Here is a 22,174-nt window from a genome sequence, read left to right as displayed (position 1 = left end):
CTAAAGCCTCTGTTTATAAGGACATGCTCATGGAACATTACAAGGAAAGAAAGTCGAACATACACTCACAAGCTTAAGAATCGAGATCTTCAAGAGATTCTATTGAATGATAAAACTCCTGATACCAACTTCATAATAAGCTTCTTCAACAAGCACAGTGCCCTCAAATTCATTGGCCTTACAAATTTTGGCAATTGGAGAGATTGAGACAGAGTATACCATGATCAACCTCATCAAACCAAAATATCTCTTGCATAGCATAACGATCCAATGAAAGCATAAACTACATCTAGATTTATACTTAAAAAAGAACTAGTCCAAGTGATGATTACAACCTCTTGGAATTTACAAACCGTAAAAATTTCTCTTAATGCAAAATCCCTTTCACCATCTTCTGATATCAAATCTAAAATGCTCGTGTTACACAGAAGTTAGATAAGCCATTACATGAGCATCCCAAATTAAGAAACCTTGCTCATGGTCTTGGAGAAACTAGAGGCGACCTCAGAACTTAAAATCAGATAACCACCCAATGCACCAAAAACCACGAAGTTTCAGCAAATTCTTAACAAAGGCAACCTCCGAAAGATAAAACTGGAGTAATAAAGTAAAACTAGTGTTGTATGTTTCTCTATCTTAAAATAGTGTCAAAGTTTTTTCCCCATATTTCCAGGTCACGACTCAGAAGACAGATGTACAGCATAAAGCCAAGATTTTTAGACTTCTGATGAGTAATTTAGAGGATTTAATTCTTAATCTCATAACGCCAAATTTTAGACAAACTACATATAAGCTCAGACGTGAAACAAGTGCCAAGTTTTAAACCATAGACAGGGAAGAAACCAATGTTTGACTAGATGTCTCTCCTAGCAGTCGAACATATGCTCACAAGCTTGAGAATCGAGGCCCTCAAGTAATATTAACTAGCTAATGATAAACTATTGACACCAACTTCAAAATAGCTTCTTCAACAAGCACAATGTCCTCAAACGTATTGCCTTAACAAATTTGGCAATTGGAGAGATTGAGACAGACTATACCATGATTAACCTCATCAAACCAAAATCTCTCTTACATAGCATAACCATCCAATGAAAGCATAAACTAATTCCAGATTTATACTTAAAAAGTACTAGTCCAAGTGGTAATTACAACCTCTTAGAATTATTACCCTTCTTTGGTGAGATTGGAGTGGTGTCGATCGTCAATGAAGAGGTAGAGCTCTTGGTCAGTACTAGAAGGGGGGACTGATTGCCACCACCCAAAGGAGGGATATCGTGATTGCAATGAGGCCTGACCATACACAAACAATGGTGGGTGGTCTCCCTCTCGCAAAGGTGTATAGATAAGCCAAGACCCAGAAACTGAAGAAGACGCCACCTGTTAATTTGCTCCACTGTGGTATGGTTCTGTATATTGTTCGGCTAAACCCGACGGAAATTGCGATTAAGTTGACCATTATGATTGTGAGTGGTGGTATCATCAGGGATGTCCATTTGACAAAATAGAGATCAGCAAACTCATCATCCTCATCATCACCAGCGCAGCAGTAATGGTTTTGGTCATGGCGCTTCATTTCAATGTTGCATGAGTAACCAAGAAATGAATTCTTCACCCATTTGGAAGCAGAATATGAGATGAGGACATTTTTTATTTGCATACAAGAACAAAATCAAAGTTCCAGAATAAAAGTAAGGTGATACAAAACACAAGAACATAAAATCATCCACTCTATAATTCTCTTCATAAATCAAATAGTCAAAAAAACAAAAGTGGTTACTAATTTAGATCAGCAGAATTCTCATTGTCGAACAAAAAGAAATAAGACAAAAGTACAAGCTATTTGATACTTGAAAAAAGCATCTGCAAGAGGACGAATTACCATCTCTAACTTCTCTCAGTCTTCCGAATCAAACTACCCAGCTGCTTTCTTGCTTTTCCTAGCCTTCACCTTCATTTCAGCACTCCTCAATTTCATCTTCCCACTCTTCTCCTTCTTTCCAGCAGATCCCCCATCTTCAACAGACAAACCAACACTCCCTTTCTTTATACCATCTTCCTTCTTCCCCTTCGCAGCCAACAACTCATCTCTTGTCTCTGTTAGAATAACTTTGTTCTTCAGCTTAGCCAGCTTCTTCAAGTGTTTCGACTCACCAGAAACCCCCACTTCAGTCTTATCTCCCTTTTTTCTCTTCTTATTCCCTGACTCACCAAGATCCATTTCACCATTCTCACCATCACCAACATCTCCACCCTCAATCTCATCACTCCCCACTTCATCTTCATGAATCACCTCACCTACATTCCCGTCCATATACTTCACTTCATGAATCCTCCCCCTCTTCTTCCCCACGCGCTCGCCTTTCTTACTCTTACCTTTGCCAGCCACTTCACCCTTTCCCTCTTCCTCTTTTATTCCCTCAATCCTCAACCTCACATCTGGCACCACCTGATAAACCGGTAAAGCCAATGAGCCCAGCAGCTTCAAATGCAACGACCTCACACCGCCCCACTTCCGTGGTACAATCTCCGAAATTCCCTCAATCGCAGCCACCACATTCTCTACAATCTCCTCCTTCTCCATACTCACCCTCGCCACCTTCACGACACTACAAGTCCCCGTTCTCAAGAATAACAAGGCCGAAGAGCACGCCTTCTCAATCTGCTCCTTCCAATTCTTGTGCTTCAAGTCCACGGGCACCGGAATCTTCTTCTTCTTATAAAAGTGCTTCCCCAGCAACCCCGGCAAGAGGGGCACAACCCTCTTGTCCGCAAAGAACATGTCATACGAATCACACAACTTCCTCTTGGCCTCAAATGGGCGATAGTCCGATTTCAGCTTGGACAACTTGAGGACTTTGGAGACAGGTACTTGGTCGGAATCGATCTTCGATATGGCGGAGGCTTTGGTGAGATTGGAGTGGGGTCGATCGTCGATGATGAGACAGAGCTCTTGGGAGAGTTGGGGGGATTGTATGGCGTGTGGGAGTAGGATCTTATGGGGGTTAGTGCGAGATTGGGATGGTATTTTCTTGAGGGTGAGTATGAGGTAGACGAATTCGTCTTGCTGTAAAAGCTGGGGTTTCTGGGTCCCCGACTTGGAGTTTCTCCATTTAAGGAGTGCGGTGACGGCCGTGTGGATGGTGGTGGAGCTGACCCTAGAAGGTGTAGGAAGAGGAGGGTTTGGACTGGTAACGGCCATGGAAGCAGTTTGTTGACAACACTATTTTGCTGAAACGATTGGTGAGTAGAGGCCTTAGGTTTTGTTGAGAAACGAACTGAGTGAAACAGAGAGAATGAGATGAATGGAGAGGGTGCGAGAAACAGGAGGCGCGGCGTGAGGATGGTTTGTGCACAGGACGGGAGGGAAAATAAAAGGAGGACGTCGGGGCAGGTGGTAGAAGGAAGAGGAAACTAACCTAGGTGTCCAAACTCCAAACGGTGCGTTGCAGTCTTTCCTTTTCTTTTTTCAAACGGGCTGGGTTTTTCCTCCTGGGCTTGGACCTCAAAAATCTGGACAATTACTGGATTATTAGTACGCATCTCAGAGCCAGCCATCAGTAATTGGTGCTACTTTTACAATTTCCATGCAAAGTTGACTGTGAAATTCCTGATTGTCTTTTAATGCCACTGTAGCTCTAGGCAATTAATTAGTTAAAAGAGCAAGGCAGTAATGGGTTTTGAAGTATCGTGTATTTTTTTAAAAAAAAAAATGAGATTTATTATAAAAAAATTAATTTTTTTATATGAATTTTATATTTATTTATTTCTTTTAAAGGAGTATATTACGATTAAAAATATCATTTTTGTAATTAAAAACCATTATTCTCTCTCCAACTTTGTGTAATTTGTAACTGAAAAATGCTAATTGTTCTTAAAAAAAATACAAAAAAAGTTAATTATCTAAATGTCAACTATTGATATGCTGCATATTATAAAATTTATTTTAAATTTTAAAAGAAAATTAATAAATTGAATCTTATACACAAAATATATAAGTATACGTAGCACTACACGTTGTAATTTGATGTGATGGAATTTTTTTTTTTTTTTATGAAATCAAAACATCATCTTCTTCATTGATCAACTGTTGTCATTACAAAGTTTATCCTGTAAAAAGAAACTGAAATAACCCTTAGGGCCATCTTCTATCCACACTTGTTCTTCCTTTACATTGTAAGCAAAAGTAGCTAAAAAATGGGCTAGTTTGTTACCTTCTCTGTATATGTGCTGTATTTTCCATAAAGGTCTATTTACTAGTATACCTCTTATATCTTCAATCAGTTGCCCACTCCATTCCCATGATTCCTCCTTGCTGTTGATAGCTTGAATAACACCCAGCGCATCCCCCTCAAAAACAGCTTCCCATACATTTAATTCTTCACACAGAGTCAAAGCTCTCCATAATGCAACTGTCTCTGCTACAAAAGGAGATCCAACATTAAGCTTTGATACACACAGAGATACTAAGACTTCCCCTTCACTATCACGCATTACAATCCCTGCCCCCATCTGTTGAGCTGTTTTATCATAGGCTGCATCCCAGTTAAGCTTAACAGTCCCCTTCTCAGGCACCACCCATCTCACCATGTCTCTCCTTGATGGCTTTGCATTCTCTGGTTTACTGGTTTGAGCACACTGAAAATCTGTAACATTATGCTTGGCCTGTATGATAATGTCTTTTGGGCAGCTAAAGCCATTCTCAAATACAAATTTGTTTCTCCTCAACCAAATACATCTCATAATAGAAGCTATTAATTCCACTTCTTCTGTACTCAGTCTCTCCACCATGTTTTTCCATATAACCTCCATATTCACTTCACCTGAACTCCATTTTTGAACCGGGCTACCCTCCTCAGCCCATACATCCACTGCAGCAGGGCACCTCCATATAGCATGGCAGCTATTTTCAACCTCCTTCTCACATATAGGACATAAGGGGTTATCTACCACTCTCCTTTTGAATAGATTCCCTTTTGTAGGTAAGCAATTATTAAGGGTCCTCCATATAAACATCTTCGTGACTCCTTGAATATTTAGCTTCCATAATTTCTTCCAACCCTCTCTCCCTTCATAAACCATAGACGACTCCCCATTTACTCTTCTTTTTCTGCTCAGTTGAAAATGATAGGCAGACTTGACACTAAAGATCCCTTTTTTTGCAGGTGCCCAAATCCTTCTATCTTCTCTTCCTGTCTGGCTAATGGGTATAGTACAAATCAGCTTGGCTTCTTCTTCACTAAACATACATTTTACTGCTTCCTCCCTCCATTTCCCTTCTTCTATTAACTGTGCCACTTTAGCATCTGCCACCATACCATCTCTTGGAGATTGAACTTTGTAAGATGATGGCTTTGGAACCCATTTATCCTCCCAAATTCTGATCGACTTCCCATTACCCACCCTCCAAACTAATCCATCATTTAACAGCCCCAACGAACTCCATAGACTCCTCCATATCAAAGATGGATTATTTCCCAATCTAGCTTCCAATACAGTTGACTGGCTAAAATATTTGTTTTTCAAGACAGTTGCAGCCAATGAATCAGGATCCTTAAGAGCTCTCCATAGTTGTTTAGCTAGCAATGCTTGATTAAAGCTCTCTAGCTCTGTAAATCCCAGGCCCCCATCATTTTTTGACACTCCCATTTTTGCCCAACTCATCCATTTTATTTTGTTTTCATTTTCTCTTTGCCCCCACCAGAATTTAGACATCAATGCAGCCAATTCCTTACATAATTTTTTTGGTAAAGAAAACACACTCATAACATAAGTAGGAATTGATTGAATAACAGCTTTTAAAAGTACCTCCTTTCCTGCATGTGAGAGAAAGTTGTTCTTCCAGTTATTGATCTTGAGCCATACCCGATCCTTGATGCATCTGAAAGTGTTGTACTTGGATCTACCCACCATTGTAGGTAAACCTAAGTATTTCTCACAGTTGTTCTGCACCCTTCCTCCCAAACACTTCACAATTCTGTCCCAGTCTGCATGTCTTCCATTAGAGCTGAATATAATTGATGTTTTCTGCTTGTTTAAACACTGTCCAGAGGCTTGTTCATATTTCTTCAATATACTACTGATTTTTCTCCATTCCTTCCAACAAGCCTTCCCAAAGATGATACAATCATCTGCAAAGAGTAAATGTGTAACTCTTTTCCCTCCTCTTGCCACTGCTACTCCTTGTAGTTCACCCTTAGCTTCAGCTCCATTGATTAAGGTACTAAGACCTTCAGCACATAGCAGAAACAGATAAGGGGATAGGGGATCCCCTTGCCTTAATCCTCTAGTTGGATAAATCACCTTCCCTGGTTCTCCATTTATCAGCACTGAATAGGTAACAGAAGTGACACAGTTCATTATTAATTCTACCCATCTCCCACAAAAACCCATCTTCTCCATAACCCTTTTCAAAAAAGGCCACTCCACCCTGTCATATGCTTTTGAAATGTCCAGTTTAATAGCCATACTTCCCATTCTTCCCCTTTGTCTACATTTCATAGTATGCAAGGTCTCATAAGCCACTATGATATTATCCACAATCAATCTCCCTGGTACAAATGCACTCTGGTTTTTGGAAATAACAGCATTCAGGACTTTCTTCAATCTATTTGCCAGAGTTTTTGCAATTAACTTGTATAACACATTGCATAGACTTATTGGTCTATAATCCCCCACTTTTTCTGAGTCAGCAATCTTAGGGATTAAGGCCACATAAGTAAAGTTTAAAGACTCTTCCATCCGACTACTCCCATTTAAAAAACTCAGAACAGCATCACTTATATAAGTCCCAATGCTACTCCACATATTCTGGTAAAAGCAGGCACTGTATCCATCAGGACCAGGTGATTTGTAGGGCCCCATTTGCTTTAAAGCTAACTCCACTTCCTCTCTTGAGAAAGGCTTAATCAATTCTTCATTCATACTCCTAGTCACCTTCCCTTCCATCTCCTGAACACACTTCTCTACTGCCCCCTGAGAGGGATTTCCAGATTTATAAACCTCAAAAAAATGTGCCCTGAAGGCCTCGGCTATTTCTTCATGATTGTTCCTTAGAACTGATTGAGCATCAAGTACAGAAAGAATGAGGCTCTTCTTCTTCCTCTGGCTAGCACAAGCATGAAAATACTTTGTGTTTTTATCCCCTGAATTATACCAGTTCCTTTTTGCCCTTTGCTTCCACCTTATATCTTCTTGTTCTAAAAGGTTTCCCACTGCCCCTTTTAGCACCTTTAACTCTTCTATGTACTGTGGCCCTTCCCTATCTTGTAGCTCCTTAATTCTTTTGGTTAACCTTTCTATACTGGCATTTCTGTCCTTGTCCCTATCTCTGAAGCTTCTTGTTAGAGAACCACTACACAGCTTGAGAAGCTTTTGGGCTTGTTTCAAAGGCTCTTGAGTTTGTTTTCTTTCTGACCAGATTTTTTTCACAATTTTTCCACAGTCCTCTTCCTTCAACCAACTAGCCTCAAATCGAAAGATAAATTTCCTCTTTCTCATCAAAACTTCTGGTTTCAGAACAGTCATGAGCATTGGCTTGTGATCAGAGCACCTAGCCACCAACCCTTCCACCATAAAATCTTTAAACATATTCCTCCACTCATTGTTCACTACATATCTGTCAAGTCTCTCTTTAGTGAAAGAGAGATCTGAATGGCCATTACTCCATGTGAAAACAGAACCCACACATCCCACATCATACAGCTCATTCACCTCTAAAGCTTCTCTGAAATTTTTCATCTGACCTTCAGCTCTCATTCTTCCCCCTTCCTTCTCGCTTTGTGTTAAGATTTCATTGAAATCACCTGCTACACACCATGCTAAACCCCCTTCAGGTCGAATTCTTGATAATAAGTCCCAAGAATGCTTCCTTTTTGCAGAATCTGGATGGCCATAAAAGCCACTGAAAACCCACACTTTCCCATCATCCTCATGAATTTTAACACTTACATGCCATTGAGAATAACTCATCAAATCTACTATTTTTTTCTCTCTCCAGAAAAGCCCCAACCCCCCTTTCCTACCCACTGGATCTACAGCCAGACATCCATCCATCTTCAATCTGTGTTTCAACCTCTCCACTCTACTTCCCTTCACTTTTGTCTCAATAAGAAAAACAATTTTGGGACACTTATCCTTAACAATAGTGCTAAGGTCCTGAACTGTCCGAGGGTTCCCAAGCCCTCGGCAGTTCCAACATAAAAGATTCATTGCTGTTGGCGGGGCTGCTTCACAGCCTCCGCCAGTTCATCAACAAGCATCATTCCCACCTCTTCATTTTCTATTCTTTTCTTTTTTTCTCTTCCACCATCCTCCCTTTCCTCCAAACCACATCTTTCTGCATCTCTTTTCAAAGAAACATTTAAGTTTATTGGATCCCCTCCTACTCCTCTACCCCTTGCCCTTCTCTTCCATCCACCCCCATGTTGTTTTGTTTCTTTTTTAAAGCTTCCTTCTGCTACCATCACTTTTAGCTCAAGATTATTTTCAGAACTACCCTTCAGCATACCTTCTACCCCTTCTAATTCCCTTCCCTCATCCCTTATAAACACTTGTTTTTCATTTACTCTATCCTCCCATCCTTCCCCTACCAAGGTCGAGCCCTCCATATTCTTTTCCCCTCCCATGTTTTTTTCCACCTCATTCTCTTTATCTTCTACCACAACCTTTCCCTTTTCTTCTACTTTTTCCTTCTTCTCTACTTTTTTTAATTTTTCCACTTCCTCCTCATTATCCACATCTTTACCACTAGATTCAAAACTCTGAGAATTTTCTTCACCCCTTCTCTCTATTCTTTTTCTATTTATTGCAGGGGCCCTCAGCCATGAACCAAACTGGTTCTTTCCTTCCACTTTTTCTCCACCTCTACAACCATCTTTATTATGACAAATACAACCACATCTAAAACAGATCTTAGGTAATTTTTCGTATTTAAAAGGAATCCACATTTGCTTACCTTCAAACAGAATGGTTCTGCCTCTAGCCAGAGCCTTTGATAATTCACATTCCACTCTCACTCTTAGGCAACGCCCCCATGCCAAGATTCCTTCCTGAGTATCCACTTCTATCACTCTTCCTATTGAACTGCCAATAGATTCCCCCAATCTACGATTCATTCCTCCTAGTGGCAAGTTAAACAGCTGGATCCAGAATTCTTCCTTGGAGAAATCAATTAGGTTCGGTTGAGTACTTCCATCAAACACTTTGAGTGCCAACAGATGGCTATCAAAGAGCCAAGGGCAGCCTTCAAGCACCTTATTCCTATCTGCCTTCGTAGCAAAAGAAATAACAAAAAAATTTACCCCGATCTCATAGAATTTCATCAGCTTGTTTACTTTCCATAATTTCTCCATCATCGATTTCACCACTTCCTTTCCTACAACTCTCTCCGAACACAATTTTGCCACCACGCTTCTGTCACCTCTTTTCTTCAACTCCTCCAAGTCTCCAATGTCCACTGTTATTGGAGTAGACTCTTCTTCATTCAGTTTCAATCGATCACAGATCTCTTCCAATTCATCCATAAGTTTTCCCCTCCGTCTCCAACTGCCTCTCCTTCCTCCTATTCCCTCGGAAATAGAGAAGACTAACTAGCTTCACCAATATCGCTTTTCCTCATACGATAGAGAGAAGAATTATAACTTGATGTGATGGAATTTGATGATGCTGATTCATGCATTTTATATTTTTTTGGGTGCTATGGTTTTTCTTTTTAATGCATTTTGATGTATAAGTTGCCGTTTTAGGAAACTGATTTGATGCAATTTAATATGCATTAAAAAAGTATATGATAAACAAATAATAGGATAGTAATGATCTTTTATAATGACTTGTATCGAGAGAGGCCGCCATCTTGATGGGCGTGACAACGGTGAAGAAGTTGGCTCTATGCATCTCTTCACTAAGGTACGGGATTTGCTTACCATTGTGTGGTCTTTCCTGGTTGATGCCTGATGAAACCTCATTTGTAACCAACCCCATTAACTCCCTCCATACTCCATCAATCAGCCCTTGCTTCAAACACTTCAAACTTGTACATTTCAATGCGCCTCATGCAATGTGGAAATCGGATAACTCTGTATGGAATTTTCATCTTTAAATTTGAACTTAAAAGAGGTTCCCCAAGGTTTAGCTCAGTGACAATGATACAGTTCTAACAGGTAAAAGTCATACACTGCAATCAAAGCCGGGGGTTCCTATGCCACACATAATTCAGACAAATGTTCTGTCCACAATCTAGAACAACCGGATCAGTTGACAACGTATTTTTTCTTCTCCAAGCTAAGAAAATAAGATCAAGTAGAAAAATCTCGCAGTAGCTGGCCTGGCTAATATTACAGAAAAATATACCTGTGTGCAATCCTATTCTCCATGTAAAAATTAAACATTAAAATTAATAATTCATGTAAGATATCATACAACAATCACAAAATGCCGGGAAAACCACAGTTTCCCATTCTCTTGGTCCCATCCATTTTGACTCAGATCGGTAAAAGTTTGAGACTTTATATGGAGGACAAGAAACAAAACATGCCTAGTCCATTCACCAGCATGGTTAACTTTCTGAAGAGGTAATTGAATAAAGGAATATTACTGAATATGTTCATCTTGACATGATAAAAAAACCAATCAGGGGAACTGGAATGAACCTCCAATTTGGTCCTGACCAGAAGGGGGACTGATTGCCACCCAAAGGAGGGATATCGTGATTGCAATGAGGCCTGACCATACAAAAACAATGGTGGGTGTTCTCCCTCTCCGTCCCATCAGCCCTTTGGCAAAAGGGTATAGATGAGCCAAGACCCAGAAACTGAAGAAAACACCGCCTATTAATTTGCTCCACTGTGGTATAGTGCTGTATATTGTTCGGCTAAACCCAACAGCAATTGCGATTAAGTTGACCATTATGATTGTGAGTGGTGGTATCATCAGGGATGACCATTTGACAATATAGAGATCAGCGAACTCATCATCCACATCATCACCTCCTGATTTTGATGTCAGAGTGAAAGAAATTTCTATTCCAGCAAGGACTTTCAGAAGTCCCTGAAGCACAGCAGCCAGGTGAGCGCTAGTCCCTCCAATCAACCAAAACTGCTCATTTCTCCACCATTCTTCCAGCTCAATGCCAGACCATCTGATCTCAAGAATAGCAAGCATGCATAGAGTCAAAGTGATGATAAGGAGGTAGGCGAGGAAAGTGACATTGAGGGTCTGGACAATGAACTGGCCAGAGAAGAGTGACAGTGCAGGGAGGAAGCAGTAGACAATCAGGAAGATTGAAGTAAAAGGGTAGATGCCAACATTAAGGTACGCTATCCTCTGCAGAAGCTTCATTCTCGGGCTGGCCAGGAGGGCATTATTACGGGAGAAGAAAATCTCAACTGATCCAGTAGCCCACCGAAGGACTTGATGGAGCCTATCAGTGAGATTAATTGGAGCAGTTCCCCGGAAGGCATCACGTTTGGTCACACAATAAACTGATTTCCACCCCCTATTGTGCATTCTATACCCAGTGACCACATCTTCAGTCACGGACCCATAAATCCACCCAACACGCTGTCCCCACTCAGTTTTATCTTCATACCAGCAGGAGATCACACTGATTGCCTCTGCAACAGTTGATGCATCAAGAAGCTCACGGGGAATAGTAAGAGCACCAGGTGGGCGTCCATTCTTCACAGCTGGGTGATCTGCAAGAGGACGACCTTGGAACTCTGCCACTGGGATTGAATCAATAAGAAAAGTAGAGTTCCCAAACCTTTTAGGGAGCAAAGAGAGGTTCATCTCTTCCTCATCAGAATCACCCATTCTTAGGGCTCGATTCTCTCCTGGGGAGCTTTCAACTGAGTAATGCTTTTTACGACTACCAAAGCAGCAACTGCAGCAACCAGTGTGGTGTTCTTTAGATCTCGGTGGGTCAAAGCCATAAAGGGCAACCCTTCGAAAGAGGCAACCAGTTCCGACATAGACAGGGCCCATAACCCCATCAAGAGCTCGCATGTTGATGTCAAAGAAAACAGTGTTGTGATTGGCATATCGATCGGACGGATCAATACCCTCAAACCTTTGAGGAAACTGAACATAGCAAATGCGATCACCTCCCCGATCCATCATGAAGCACATGCCTTCCCTCATTGCTTGGGAGTTGTAAATATAGTGGTCACAATCAAGGTTGAGAATGAAGGGGCCATTGGACATAATAGCTGAGGCTCGAACCAGAGCATTCATGGCCCCAGCCTTCTTGTTGTGATCATAGCCCGGACGCTTCTCACGAGACACATAAACAAGCAAGGGGAGACGAATATCAACATCAGTGAGGTCAATGAGCTTACTTTCATCAGCACCTCCATGTAGTGGTTCATCACTGGGAGGTTTCAACATCACCTGCATTATAAATCAGCCCCATTTAGTCCACTTCTTCGCTTCTTCTTTTTTCTCAACCTCCTTCCAACATCTTACTTCTATTCTTTTGTTACTTCCCTTTTTTTTATAAGTAATTCTTTTGTTACTTCTCTTAGTAGCTAACAATTAGATAAGTATTTAAAAAGAAAAAAGAATATTAATAAGCCACATATACCAAGACATGGACTCTAAGTTAATGAAGTCATAATTTACTCAATCTATCTATCATTCTGACAGTTGATATAACCTACTGGGTGAACAGTAATACCTGTATTATACCAGCATGGTCACCTTTAGAGTGCTCGGTAGAAGCATTCAACCAAGTCCCTGGCCAGTGTGTACCATCAGCCATCCATGTTGCTTTTGGGATCTTCACAATCTCTACTGGTTCATCATCTCTATTCTGTCGCTGAAGCTTCATTGCCTTGATTTCCTCTCGAGCATGATACGCATCTGATCGGCGACGTATTGAGTCAGGCAGGCCATTGATGCGGACCTTGAACTCATCATACTCACGCTTTACTCGTCTACGATCCTTGACAAAATCTGACTTAACCTTGTTCTTGTAAGGATCCCTCTTCAAATTGAAGTACGTTTCTGGGTTCCTGGGCTCAATATCATGTTTACGACAGAATGGAACCCATATATTGGCAAAGCTTGCAGCTTCAGCCATGGCTTCAAAGGTTAGAAGTGCACCACCGTCATCAGAAACATAGCAAGCAAGCTTTTCAACTGGGTAATCAGCTGCAAGAATAGACAAGATAGTGTTTGCAGTGACAAGAGGCGGCTCTTTATCCGGATCTGCAGTAGAGACAAAGATATCTATGCCTGGGAGATCAGATTTTCCAGTGGGGTTGTTTAGGGTAGGTGTTTCAAATTTTTCTTTCAAGACATTAAGATCTGTAGAACGATTGACCGGGCAGAGCTTAGGAAGTTGGTCAAGGAGCCAAGAAAAAGCAAACCAAATCTCACAGACAATGGACATTCCCCATAGCCAGATTGCATCATTATTTGGGTGGTTGATCCTCCATGCCAAAAACAGTGCAAGAACAACCATTCGAACAAAAATTAGAAGCCTGTTTACACAGATTCAAAGCAAAGCAAACGATGTTCATCAGCTTGCGGGTAAAGGAAATGACAAAAGGAACTGGTCAGATTAAATCTGCAAAGAAAAAGTGATAAAAACACATTGACAAGAGACAAAACAAATAGAGGCGAATCAACAGCCCATCAATTGACGTAACTGGAAGAAGATGAAAAATTAAGATCAACGATGAGCATTCCACATTCAAACAACTTTAAGGCATATATACTCTACTTGACCATATGACATTTCTGTCATGCCTGTCGAATTGGAAAATGATAAATATTGAACACTGCATAATTGAACCAAATGACAGGTATTAATGTGATTTCCATGAGAATGATCACAAATGACATGCCACAACAGATATTAATGTGACCATCATGGAAGGAAAGACAATAGTCAGACATATGATTTCCATGCCCACACGTATAGCCACATAACACTTTAACTTCATATTATGCTTCATATTGGGTTGGGGGCGAGGCCTGCGCACACTGCACACATACACAGGCATGTATGCATGCAGTCCTTATATCTATCATTATGGGCAATTCACTCTTTATAGCACAATTGGATGAAATGAAAACATAGCAGGAAAGCTATTGAAATTTAGAGAAACAACGTAACACGTTATATTTGAGGAGAACAATAAAAAGAGATCATACCGATACGGGCTGAGAACAGCAGCAGGTATCTTCAATTTCCGGGTAAGTGGCCTCCACGGTCTGTTCATTAACTCTGTTGGCTCAACAGTTTCATCATCTTTCCCATTTCCAAAACCCCCATCCTTTGGCCATATGGCATTCCCATATCCATATGTTCCCCTTGTTTCAAACAGCCACCGATTGTGATCAAAGTCCCCAACCCCAGTTTGGCTCCTCATCAATGCTGACTTGGTTGACTTCATCAACGACAACCTCCTCTCCATTTTTGACATCCCATTTGGCGGAGGAAGAGGGAGCGGCCGCCCATTATTATCCACAGCTCCTTCATCCAAATCTGTGTTCTTATAAGGTTCCTTACATCCTGGGCAAATCCCGCCCCCTGTCTTCACTGCATCTATATAGCAATCACGACATATTTTGAAATCACATTCACAAGGAAGAATGTCCACCCCACGCTCATCACTCATCACATTAGCATCACATCCAGGAATTGCACACGAGGACCCTTTTGCACCAGCCATCTGGGGATGGCTGGTTTCAGACTCAATCACCTTGTCCATGAGATGAGCTCGTGTAACGCTATTGAAACCACCTGTGAAGAGCGAATTTGACACATATTGTTCTTCAACCTTCTGCGATATGGATGGATCCATAGGCTGGTTGTCAGGAGTTGGCGGTATGTGTACTGTATAATTCATGAATTCACCACTCCCAAGCTCACTATCTAGATCATCCCTTGAGTAGTTGATGTAGCGACCTGAGGAAGTCCTCCGACCAAATGTCACAGTCGGAGGCATTGGAGGTTTGTTAAGTGCTTCAGGAGGCGCATCGGAGGTTGACGATAGATTTGACCGGCTCGCCTTGAAGGACCTGGACGCCATTTTTCAAACACCGAGAGCAACTATCCTCCAAGGTCCTGTATTTCCACAATCCCAACAAGTGGACCCGTATCAGCATGCTTTCAAATCATCTCAACAAAACAAAGACCGGATCTTGAAGATAACACAGCTTAAACTGAAGTTTAAAAGCTAGATTTTACTGGTCTATATAGTTTTATGAATATTACGTTCGATTTAAGGGAAAATCTTCTTTTGTTCTACGTATTACAAGCAACCAAATAGCACATAAAAATGGCAGAAACCTTTGACCGAGTCCATACCAAGTCAAAATCTTTGTACAAATTGGAAAAATGCTGTAGAACAAAGCAAAGCAAAGATAAACAAAGAAAAATGAAGTTTAACTATCCGTTTGTTTCCCGAGAAAACGAAAGAGAAGTCGAACAAGACACTCGTGACTTCTGGTCTTCCCTAATCTCTAAACCTTAGATCCAAAAGAACTCTCTCAAATTTCCGCTTCTTTCGCACATTTTAAAGCAACCAAACAGAGCAGGGCGAAGACTTCCATGGTAGGACGTGTGTCTTTTCCCTTAAGCTAGCCAGTAAAGAAGATCAGCCCATTTATTTAAAAAAAAAACAAAAAACAAAAAACAAAAAAGAGGAACAAAAGAAACAATTTAGTACCTCGGTCGGTATGATGAAAATGGCAGCAGAATCAAGTCAGATCTCTGCCTCTCCTTGTTTGTTTAGTTCTCTGAGAACCTCAACAAAAGCCTTTGTAGGAAAACGAAGCTGCAATGTTTGAAGCGATCACCGTAGAAGCTACAGCTAGCAGACGACTAGTTCAGAGAGCATGCTGCGACTCGGCCTTCAAGTGTCCATTACCCCCATCCGAAGTCCAGACAGCTATATATAGACAAAGTTATAGAGAGTTTGGGGGCTTGGTCGTGGGCACCAAAACTACTATCAAGCACTAATCGGCCATGATGGAAGGCCCACGTCTGTGACAGCCATTTTTTCAAATATTTTTTTCTTTATTTCCTTTAGGTTGTCTGAGGAAAGGTTTTCAAACAACATAATACATGCGTTGCGTTGGTTCTTTTCGCGTGGAACGCCGGCTGTTCATTGGACCGCCGCTTCATACGTGTAAGCGTGTTTTTCTTATTTACTCTATTATTTATGTCATGTGCTTATAAAATAATAAATATATTTCTCGAGTGTGTAAATTTTACATATTTTATTTTTTAAAAAAATGTCAATTATATAAATTTTTTATATAAATTCAAAACTTAATTACTTTTTTGAAAAAAAAATATATAAGAATTATACATATTAGAAATTATTTTTTTATCTAATAAAAATTTTATATACAGTTATTTTTTTATATTCTTTATACACTTAATTAATATGATTAGTTATATCACTTTTTTAATATAAAATAATTATTTTGATCAATCATATCAATAAAATACGTAAAAAAATATATAAAATTAATTATATATAACACATTTTTTCTCTCATTTATATGATTATGATTGTTTTTTTCTCTTTTAGGCTTGTTGGCTTAGGGAGAGCTGGAGCTGGGTTGGTATTTGGTGGAATTGATAAAGGGGATGTGTTAGGCCAAGATGAGAGAATAAGTCGACCTTTTTTTAATCCCCGAAAAGAGTGAAGTAGAATTCTGAAAAAGGGTGCTTTCATGGCATTTTCTTCCCTTTGAGAAATGGAGTACTCCTTTGGAATTTTTCAACACAGGTAAGAGTGAAACCGTCTGTTTATTAAAATCTAAATTATCTTGTCTTATTTTGTCTCGTCTCAATTTATTATTATAATTTTTTAAAATTTTCATATAAAATATAATAAATAATTTAATTTTTTTAAATCTTAAAATAAAATTAATATTAAAAAATTATATTATAATAATATTTTATTCATTACTATTAAAAACATATAATCTTATCTTATCTGAATTATGTAACCAAACGGGACTACTATTAGATGTAGCATGAGATTACTAAAGTATTATCTCATCTCATCTTAATAAATCTGTGTAAAAATCATAGTTTATCTACTCTACTCATTATCTCAATTTTCATTATCCTCTCATCTTCCATGATATAGCATTAGATAACGGGAGGCTATTTATTATTTTTCATTTATAAACCTGTCATTAAATACCACATCATAAAATGATGAGAAAATAAATAATGAATAGATTTTTTCTTAAAACATAGTTATGTAATAGATTGTAAAAAGGGTTATAAGAAATCACAAGAGTATTTTATACCTTATTGAATGGTCATTTACTGGGAATCTAAATAATAGGAAGCTGCATACACTCTCTAAAAATCAATATAAATTAGAGTTTTGCTTGACTTTAATACACCTAAAAATAAAAGTATTATCAAGCCAACAAAAGTGGATAATGGACATATATCTCATTTGGTTGTATCCTCATCATAGCATCTCATTTTTAATTTAAATTTACTCTTTAGGATTGTATAAGAGGAGAAGTTCATGCACCATTCACACACAAGAATCCAAAGTTTATTATATTGTGCGAGTCAAAAACAATTATCAGAATATTTCATAATCTACCATTCACACACAAGAGTCCAAAGGCTAGTGTTTATCACTTCTACCAATGTAACATTTATGATCTTTCCAATTATCATATTCGATCGTATTTTAAATTTGACAACTACTGCCAAAAAAAACTTGATTTATTTAATAAAATGGTTCCGATTAAAGAAATTAACATTTTAAGTTACAAAATGACTTATATAGTTTTAGAATATGCAAGTTTCACATATTCACTTTTTAGAAAATAAATAAATAAATTTTTTAATAGTAAATTTCAATTTTATTTAAAGAGAAGAAATGAGACTTAAACACATTATAATTATATTTAATATTACTCTTATAAGCTGTCGTACAAATTATAATAATGGTTTCGTATGGAGAGGAAGACTTTTCCTAATTTTTAATTTAAGAAATATACTTAGTCATATACTGTCAATTAAAACAAGTTATTAAACATTACAAGTAATAACACATACATATATATATATATAAATAGACATCCAACTAATGCAGCTAGTTCAGTCATCTCATCTTATCATTATAATTTTTGTAAATTTTTGTATAAAATATAATAAATAATTTAATTTTTTTAAATTTTAAAATAAAAATAATATTTTAATAATATTTTAATATTCATCTCAACTCATTTCATCTCGTCTCGTCATCCAAACTATGTTTGACAAAAAAGTGGATTTTATTGTTGGACATATGTAAAGGTTTTCATATGGTTGGTTGAGCTGTTCGGACTTTAGAATAGAAAGCGTGTGCGGAGTGTAAACACGCTTCTCCTTAATTTGCTGTCTCAACTGGGAACTACGAAGTTTCATTGTTCCCATTCCAACTAATCTTTCTTCATTTCCAAACTACTGAGTTGCCCTCCGCGTTTCTTAAGAATTACAGAATTGCTAGTCAGCCCCAGGTGGCGTCTTTCCATTGGTTGGCTGGGTACAGAGCACAAACTGCTGTAAATATAGGCTCGCTCACGTGGAACGTATTTTTTGATTGCGAGAATGCCCTTTCGCCTGTCCAACTTATTACAAGATTGGCCATCCAATTCTTTTAATTCTTTAATGGAGGAGGGAATAACGGAGTAATTCTCGCATGTCTCCTCCTAATCTATTCCTATCCTGCATTGCTTTTCGACTGCGTGATTCGTGACAAGTGACAACGGATCCTCCCCCCCACTAAGGAGCGTGGAAAACACGGTCCAATCAGAATGAATGTAATTGATGACGAGGTAATATACAAAAATACTTTTTCAATTTTAAATTTTAACAAAATAACAATCTTATCTTATCTCATTTATTTCAACAAGAAGAAACTATTAACATAAATATTTTTTAATTTTTATTTTTTTTATTTAATTTTAATTTTAATTTATTTTTTTTCTCATTTTTCAAAACTTTATAAAATATCTTAATTTAAATTATTTATTACTATTTACAAACAAAAATAATATTCATAAATTCATTATTTTATCTCATCTCAACGTCAAAACTTAAGGTTATTAACTATGTACATTATTACAATCATTGTCGCATTTATATAGTTAAATATATGGTAATAGTGAAAATAGAGTCAAGATTTTAGATTTTGAACTTCGACTCCAATTAATTCCAATTCTGACTTCGAGGAGGCTCAAACTTTAGTTCCGTTCCACCTTTTCGAAATCGGAGTGGAGCGAAAACTTCTCACGTCTACACAAAAAGAAATGGTGTAAACAAAAACAAGTATCATTCATTTAACTTTTCACAGATTACATATAACAGTACTATGAATCCACAACTAAAAGCCAAGATGGAGAACTGAATTACCTTTCTCACGTCATTATCACCGTTGCCAAGTCAAGGAATAAGTGAATGATAACTTTAATTTGGAAGAACATGACCATGTTGACATATAATGAGCTTTCAAGAGATAGAGGTAGAGACAAGAGAGAGATGAGAGTAGCATGAGTGACACGATGCATGCAATGCGCTGGAAATACCAAATGAGAAAGAGAAGACAAAGTGAGAAACTAATTAGAAACGAAAGAAAGAGATCAGGCATCTAGCGTGTGTTGGTATGGGTTTCCTTGTATGGCGCCTTTTATGACTAACGTACGTAAACGGCTTCTTAAGGAGATAAGAAACGTACGTACTTGTATCATCAATTGCATGTACAGTCTTCTTTGTATCAATTCTCGTGTTACTGCACAAACATTTGAGTTCTGCGATATTGGATGCTTTTGGTAAGAACAACAAAGATGAAGATGAGAAAACCGATCGAGGAATAGAGAGAAGGCCGAAGCTTCTTTGTAACTTGTATTGAATCTGTAACTCTTACCATGATCTGTTATGAAGTACGGTATGTACCGCGCACTGATACATTTATGATTTAAAGTATAATGACTTTTTACAGCTAACTTCAAGTTTAAGCCATGCATGAACATTCATTACAAATACATTAACCAACATCAAACGTCAACACAAAAAACAAAGGTATCATAACAGGTCGCCTTGTTCATGGAAAATATTGCAGAACTGAGGTCACAAATAGACTATTGCTTTCTTCTTGACTGATGAGCTGTTATTCATTAATATTCATGTGAACATATGCTATGTCATCACAATGAGAATCCACGATTTCTTGATACATAAATGAAGCACGCTAAAACTATACAAGCGTGTTGGATCACAAATTCTGTCTCCAAGGTCGATGTGTCAAGACATTTCTTTCACATTATGAACATGTCAAACTAGAAAATCTTTAGACCTTTTTTTATAAGAGAAATGTTTAATTTGTAAATACATCTCATAAAGGTAAACTCATTAACTTTTTTTTTTTATGAGTAATCAAGAAGTTTTATTCATAAGAAAATAAGGCATAGCTCAAGTATACAAGCTGCATATAAATACTAAGCTAGAGATAACAACCAAAATTAGAAAATTGCGGACATTTAGCTTATTAAAATAATTAACACCCACACATAAATAAAAATAAGGTTTTAAAATAGAAAACTTTCAACTAATCTATTATTCTCTTGGGTCCGGCTACTATGCCGCCCCAAATGTAATGCTGGGCGGTACACCCAGCATTAATTTTTTTTTTTTTTTTCATTTTCCATTTCACATTTTTTTAATCACTTTCTTAATCATTAAGTAAAAAAAATATATATACCAATACACATAAAATCACTTTCTTAATCACTAAGTAAAAAATAAATAAATAAATAAATTTTGCCTAGCGGTCAACCAAGGCGGTCAACCCCAGGCGGCAAAATAGCTTTTTCCTATTCTCTTACAATCTTCTAAACTTCTATCATTTTTCTCTCCGACTGCACCAACATATAAAAGATGCGATATGTTAAATTTATTTTATAGTAAAAAAAACCTTTAGAATCTAAATTTCTAATATTTCAGTAAGTCACATTTGTAAACTTTAATGATATCTATTTATGAATATATTACTTCTCTTCTTATAAATTAGCTCCTGTCATGCTAATGGTGTGGGGGATGTGAGCATGTAAGTAGATGGATTATAAATTCCATGTGTGTGTAGATAAGTATGCCAATAGAGCAATAATAGAGTTACAACCCATTTACATTTTGTTTACAATTTATTAATAAAATAATCATATATATTCACTCAGTACCATTTTCGACTTGTAAACTACTATTGATTCAGTCGATAAAACTTTTTACGGCTGAAGGAGATAATTAAAAGCTTGTATACGAACTACATCAAGAAAGAGGGACTTATCAAAAGGGAGAGTACCACCTCCAATCATGCAGCCATTAGGGCTGTAAATGAACCAGTCTGTTCGATAGCCCACTCGGTACTCACTTAGTTAAACTCGAATCGTACTCAACTCATTAAAAAAATAAGCTCGTTCTTAAAAGCAGATATCCGCTCGATTTGTAAATGACACATACCTGACAAAACTCAACTTGACTCAATTAAGGCTCGTTAAAGCCCGCTCGTTTATACTCAAGTTCACTCGTAAGCTTGACTCAGTTAAAACTCATTCATATATTGATAAATATATACATACACCTATGTATATATATATATATATATATATATATATGTATTAGCTAAAAATATAAGCATACCACTTTTATAATTGAATATATAATATGTAATCTAATTACTTATATATATACAATGAATATACTTCATATGTATATTTTATAATTTGTATAATAATTAGTCGATAAAATTAAATAATTTCATATATTAGTATATAGGAACCATATATAAAATAGATATATGCTATTATATTAAGTGTATGTATTAATAATATATATAGACATATAATATATTGTTATTTTGGATAAATATCAACTAGTTAGATATTAATTATTTATAAATTTTTTAAAATTTTATAATTCAATAGATGTTTTACTTGTTAGTTGTATAAATTCAATATTAAATATTTTATTTCTTTATTTATTTATTTTATTAATTATTAAATCTTATTCAAAAAATAAAATAAATAAATAATTCGAACTCATTTGTAGGACGAACTAGAGCTCAAATTCAAGTTGAGAGTTTAACTTATCGAGTCGAGCTCAAACGAAGAATAAAAAAAAAATCTCAAACTCGAGCCCGAACTC

At 37.5% G+C, this 22,174-nt stretch overlaps 2 protein-coding genes and 1 long non-coding RNA gene across 4 annotated transcripts; all 3 read right to left on the bottom strand.

Moving 5' to 3' along the window:
* Positions 1-838: 838 nt before the first annotated feature.
* On the bottom strand, positions 839-16,007 carry LOC122309423 (cellulose synthase-like protein D3). Of its 2 annotated transcripts, XM_043122908.1 has the most exons (5): positions 15,678-16,007; positions 14,158-15,073; positions 12,674-13,481; positions 10,937-12,387; positions 839-1,490 (listed from the first exon to the last, which is right to left on the bottom strand). In XM_043122908.1, the coding sequence occupies exons 2-5, from the start codon at positions 15,036-15,038 to the stop codon at positions 1,235-1,237; spliced, it is 3,396 nt and encodes a 1,131-aa protein (XP_042978842.1). In that variant the 5' UTR covers positions 15,039-15,073; positions 15,678-16,007; the 3' UTR covers positions 839-1,234. The 2 variants fall into 2 exon arrangements, with proteins under 2 accessions (XP_042978842.1, XP_042978840.1); XM_043122906.1 differs by lacking the exon at positions 839-1,490 and having other exon boundaries at positions 10,369-12,387; positions 15,678-16,002.
* On the bottom strand, positions 1,718-3,416 carry LOC122309424 (ribosomal L1 domain-containing protein 1-like). The gene has a single exon (XM_043122909.1). It carries the CDS (start codon positions 3,200-3,202, stop codon positions 1,916-1,918), a length of 1,287 nt encoding a protein of 428 aa, XP_042978843.1. The 5' UTR covers positions 3,203-3,416; the 3' UTR covers positions 1,718-1,915.
* A 3,008-nt stretch (positions 16,008-19,015) lies between the features above and the next one.
* On the bottom strand, positions 19,016-21,635 carry LOC122309422. The gene is made up of 2 exons (XR_006242430.1): positions 19,391-21,635; positions 19,016-19,273 (listed from the first exon to the last, which is right to left on the bottom strand). It is a non-coding gene; the product is annotated as an uncharacterized LOC122309422 (long non-coding RNA).
* Positions 21,636-22,174: the final 539 nt, after the last annotated feature.

This window comes from Carya illinoinensis, chromosome 5 (assembly GCF_018687715.1).
Source record: "Carya illinoinensis cultivar Pawnee chromosome 5, C.illinoinensisPawnee_v1, whole genome shotgun sequence".
In the NCBI taxonomy this organism is placed as follows: Eukaryota; Viridiplantae; Streptophyta; class Magnoliopsida; order Fagales; family Juglandaceae; genus Carya; species Carya illinoinensis.
The sequence above is the reverse complement of the archived record's forward strand: the minus strand, read 5'-3'. Positions and strand labels throughout refer to the sequence as shown.

What these genes read in the sequence shown, in the direction of transcription:
- LOC122309424 (XM_043122909.1), bottom strand. Translation starts at nt 3,202, where the DNA reads ATGGCCGTTACCAGTCCAAACCCTCCTCTTCCTACACCTTCTAGGGTC.
- LOC122309423 (XM_043122906.1), bottom strand. Translation starts at nt 15,038, where the DNA reads ATGGCGTCCAGGTCCTTCAAGGCGAGCCGGTCAAATCTATCGTCAACC. An exon ending in GCTGTTCTCAGCCCGTATCG is followed by an intron (nt 13,482 to 14,157) that starts GTATGATCTCTT and finishes CTGTGTAAACAG; the next exon opens with GCTTCTAATTTTTGTTCGAA. An exon ending in ACCATGCTGGTATAATACAG is followed by an intron (nt 12,388 to 12,673) that starts GTATTACTGTTC and finishes TTTATAATGCAG; the next exon opens with GTGATGTTGAAACCTCCCAG.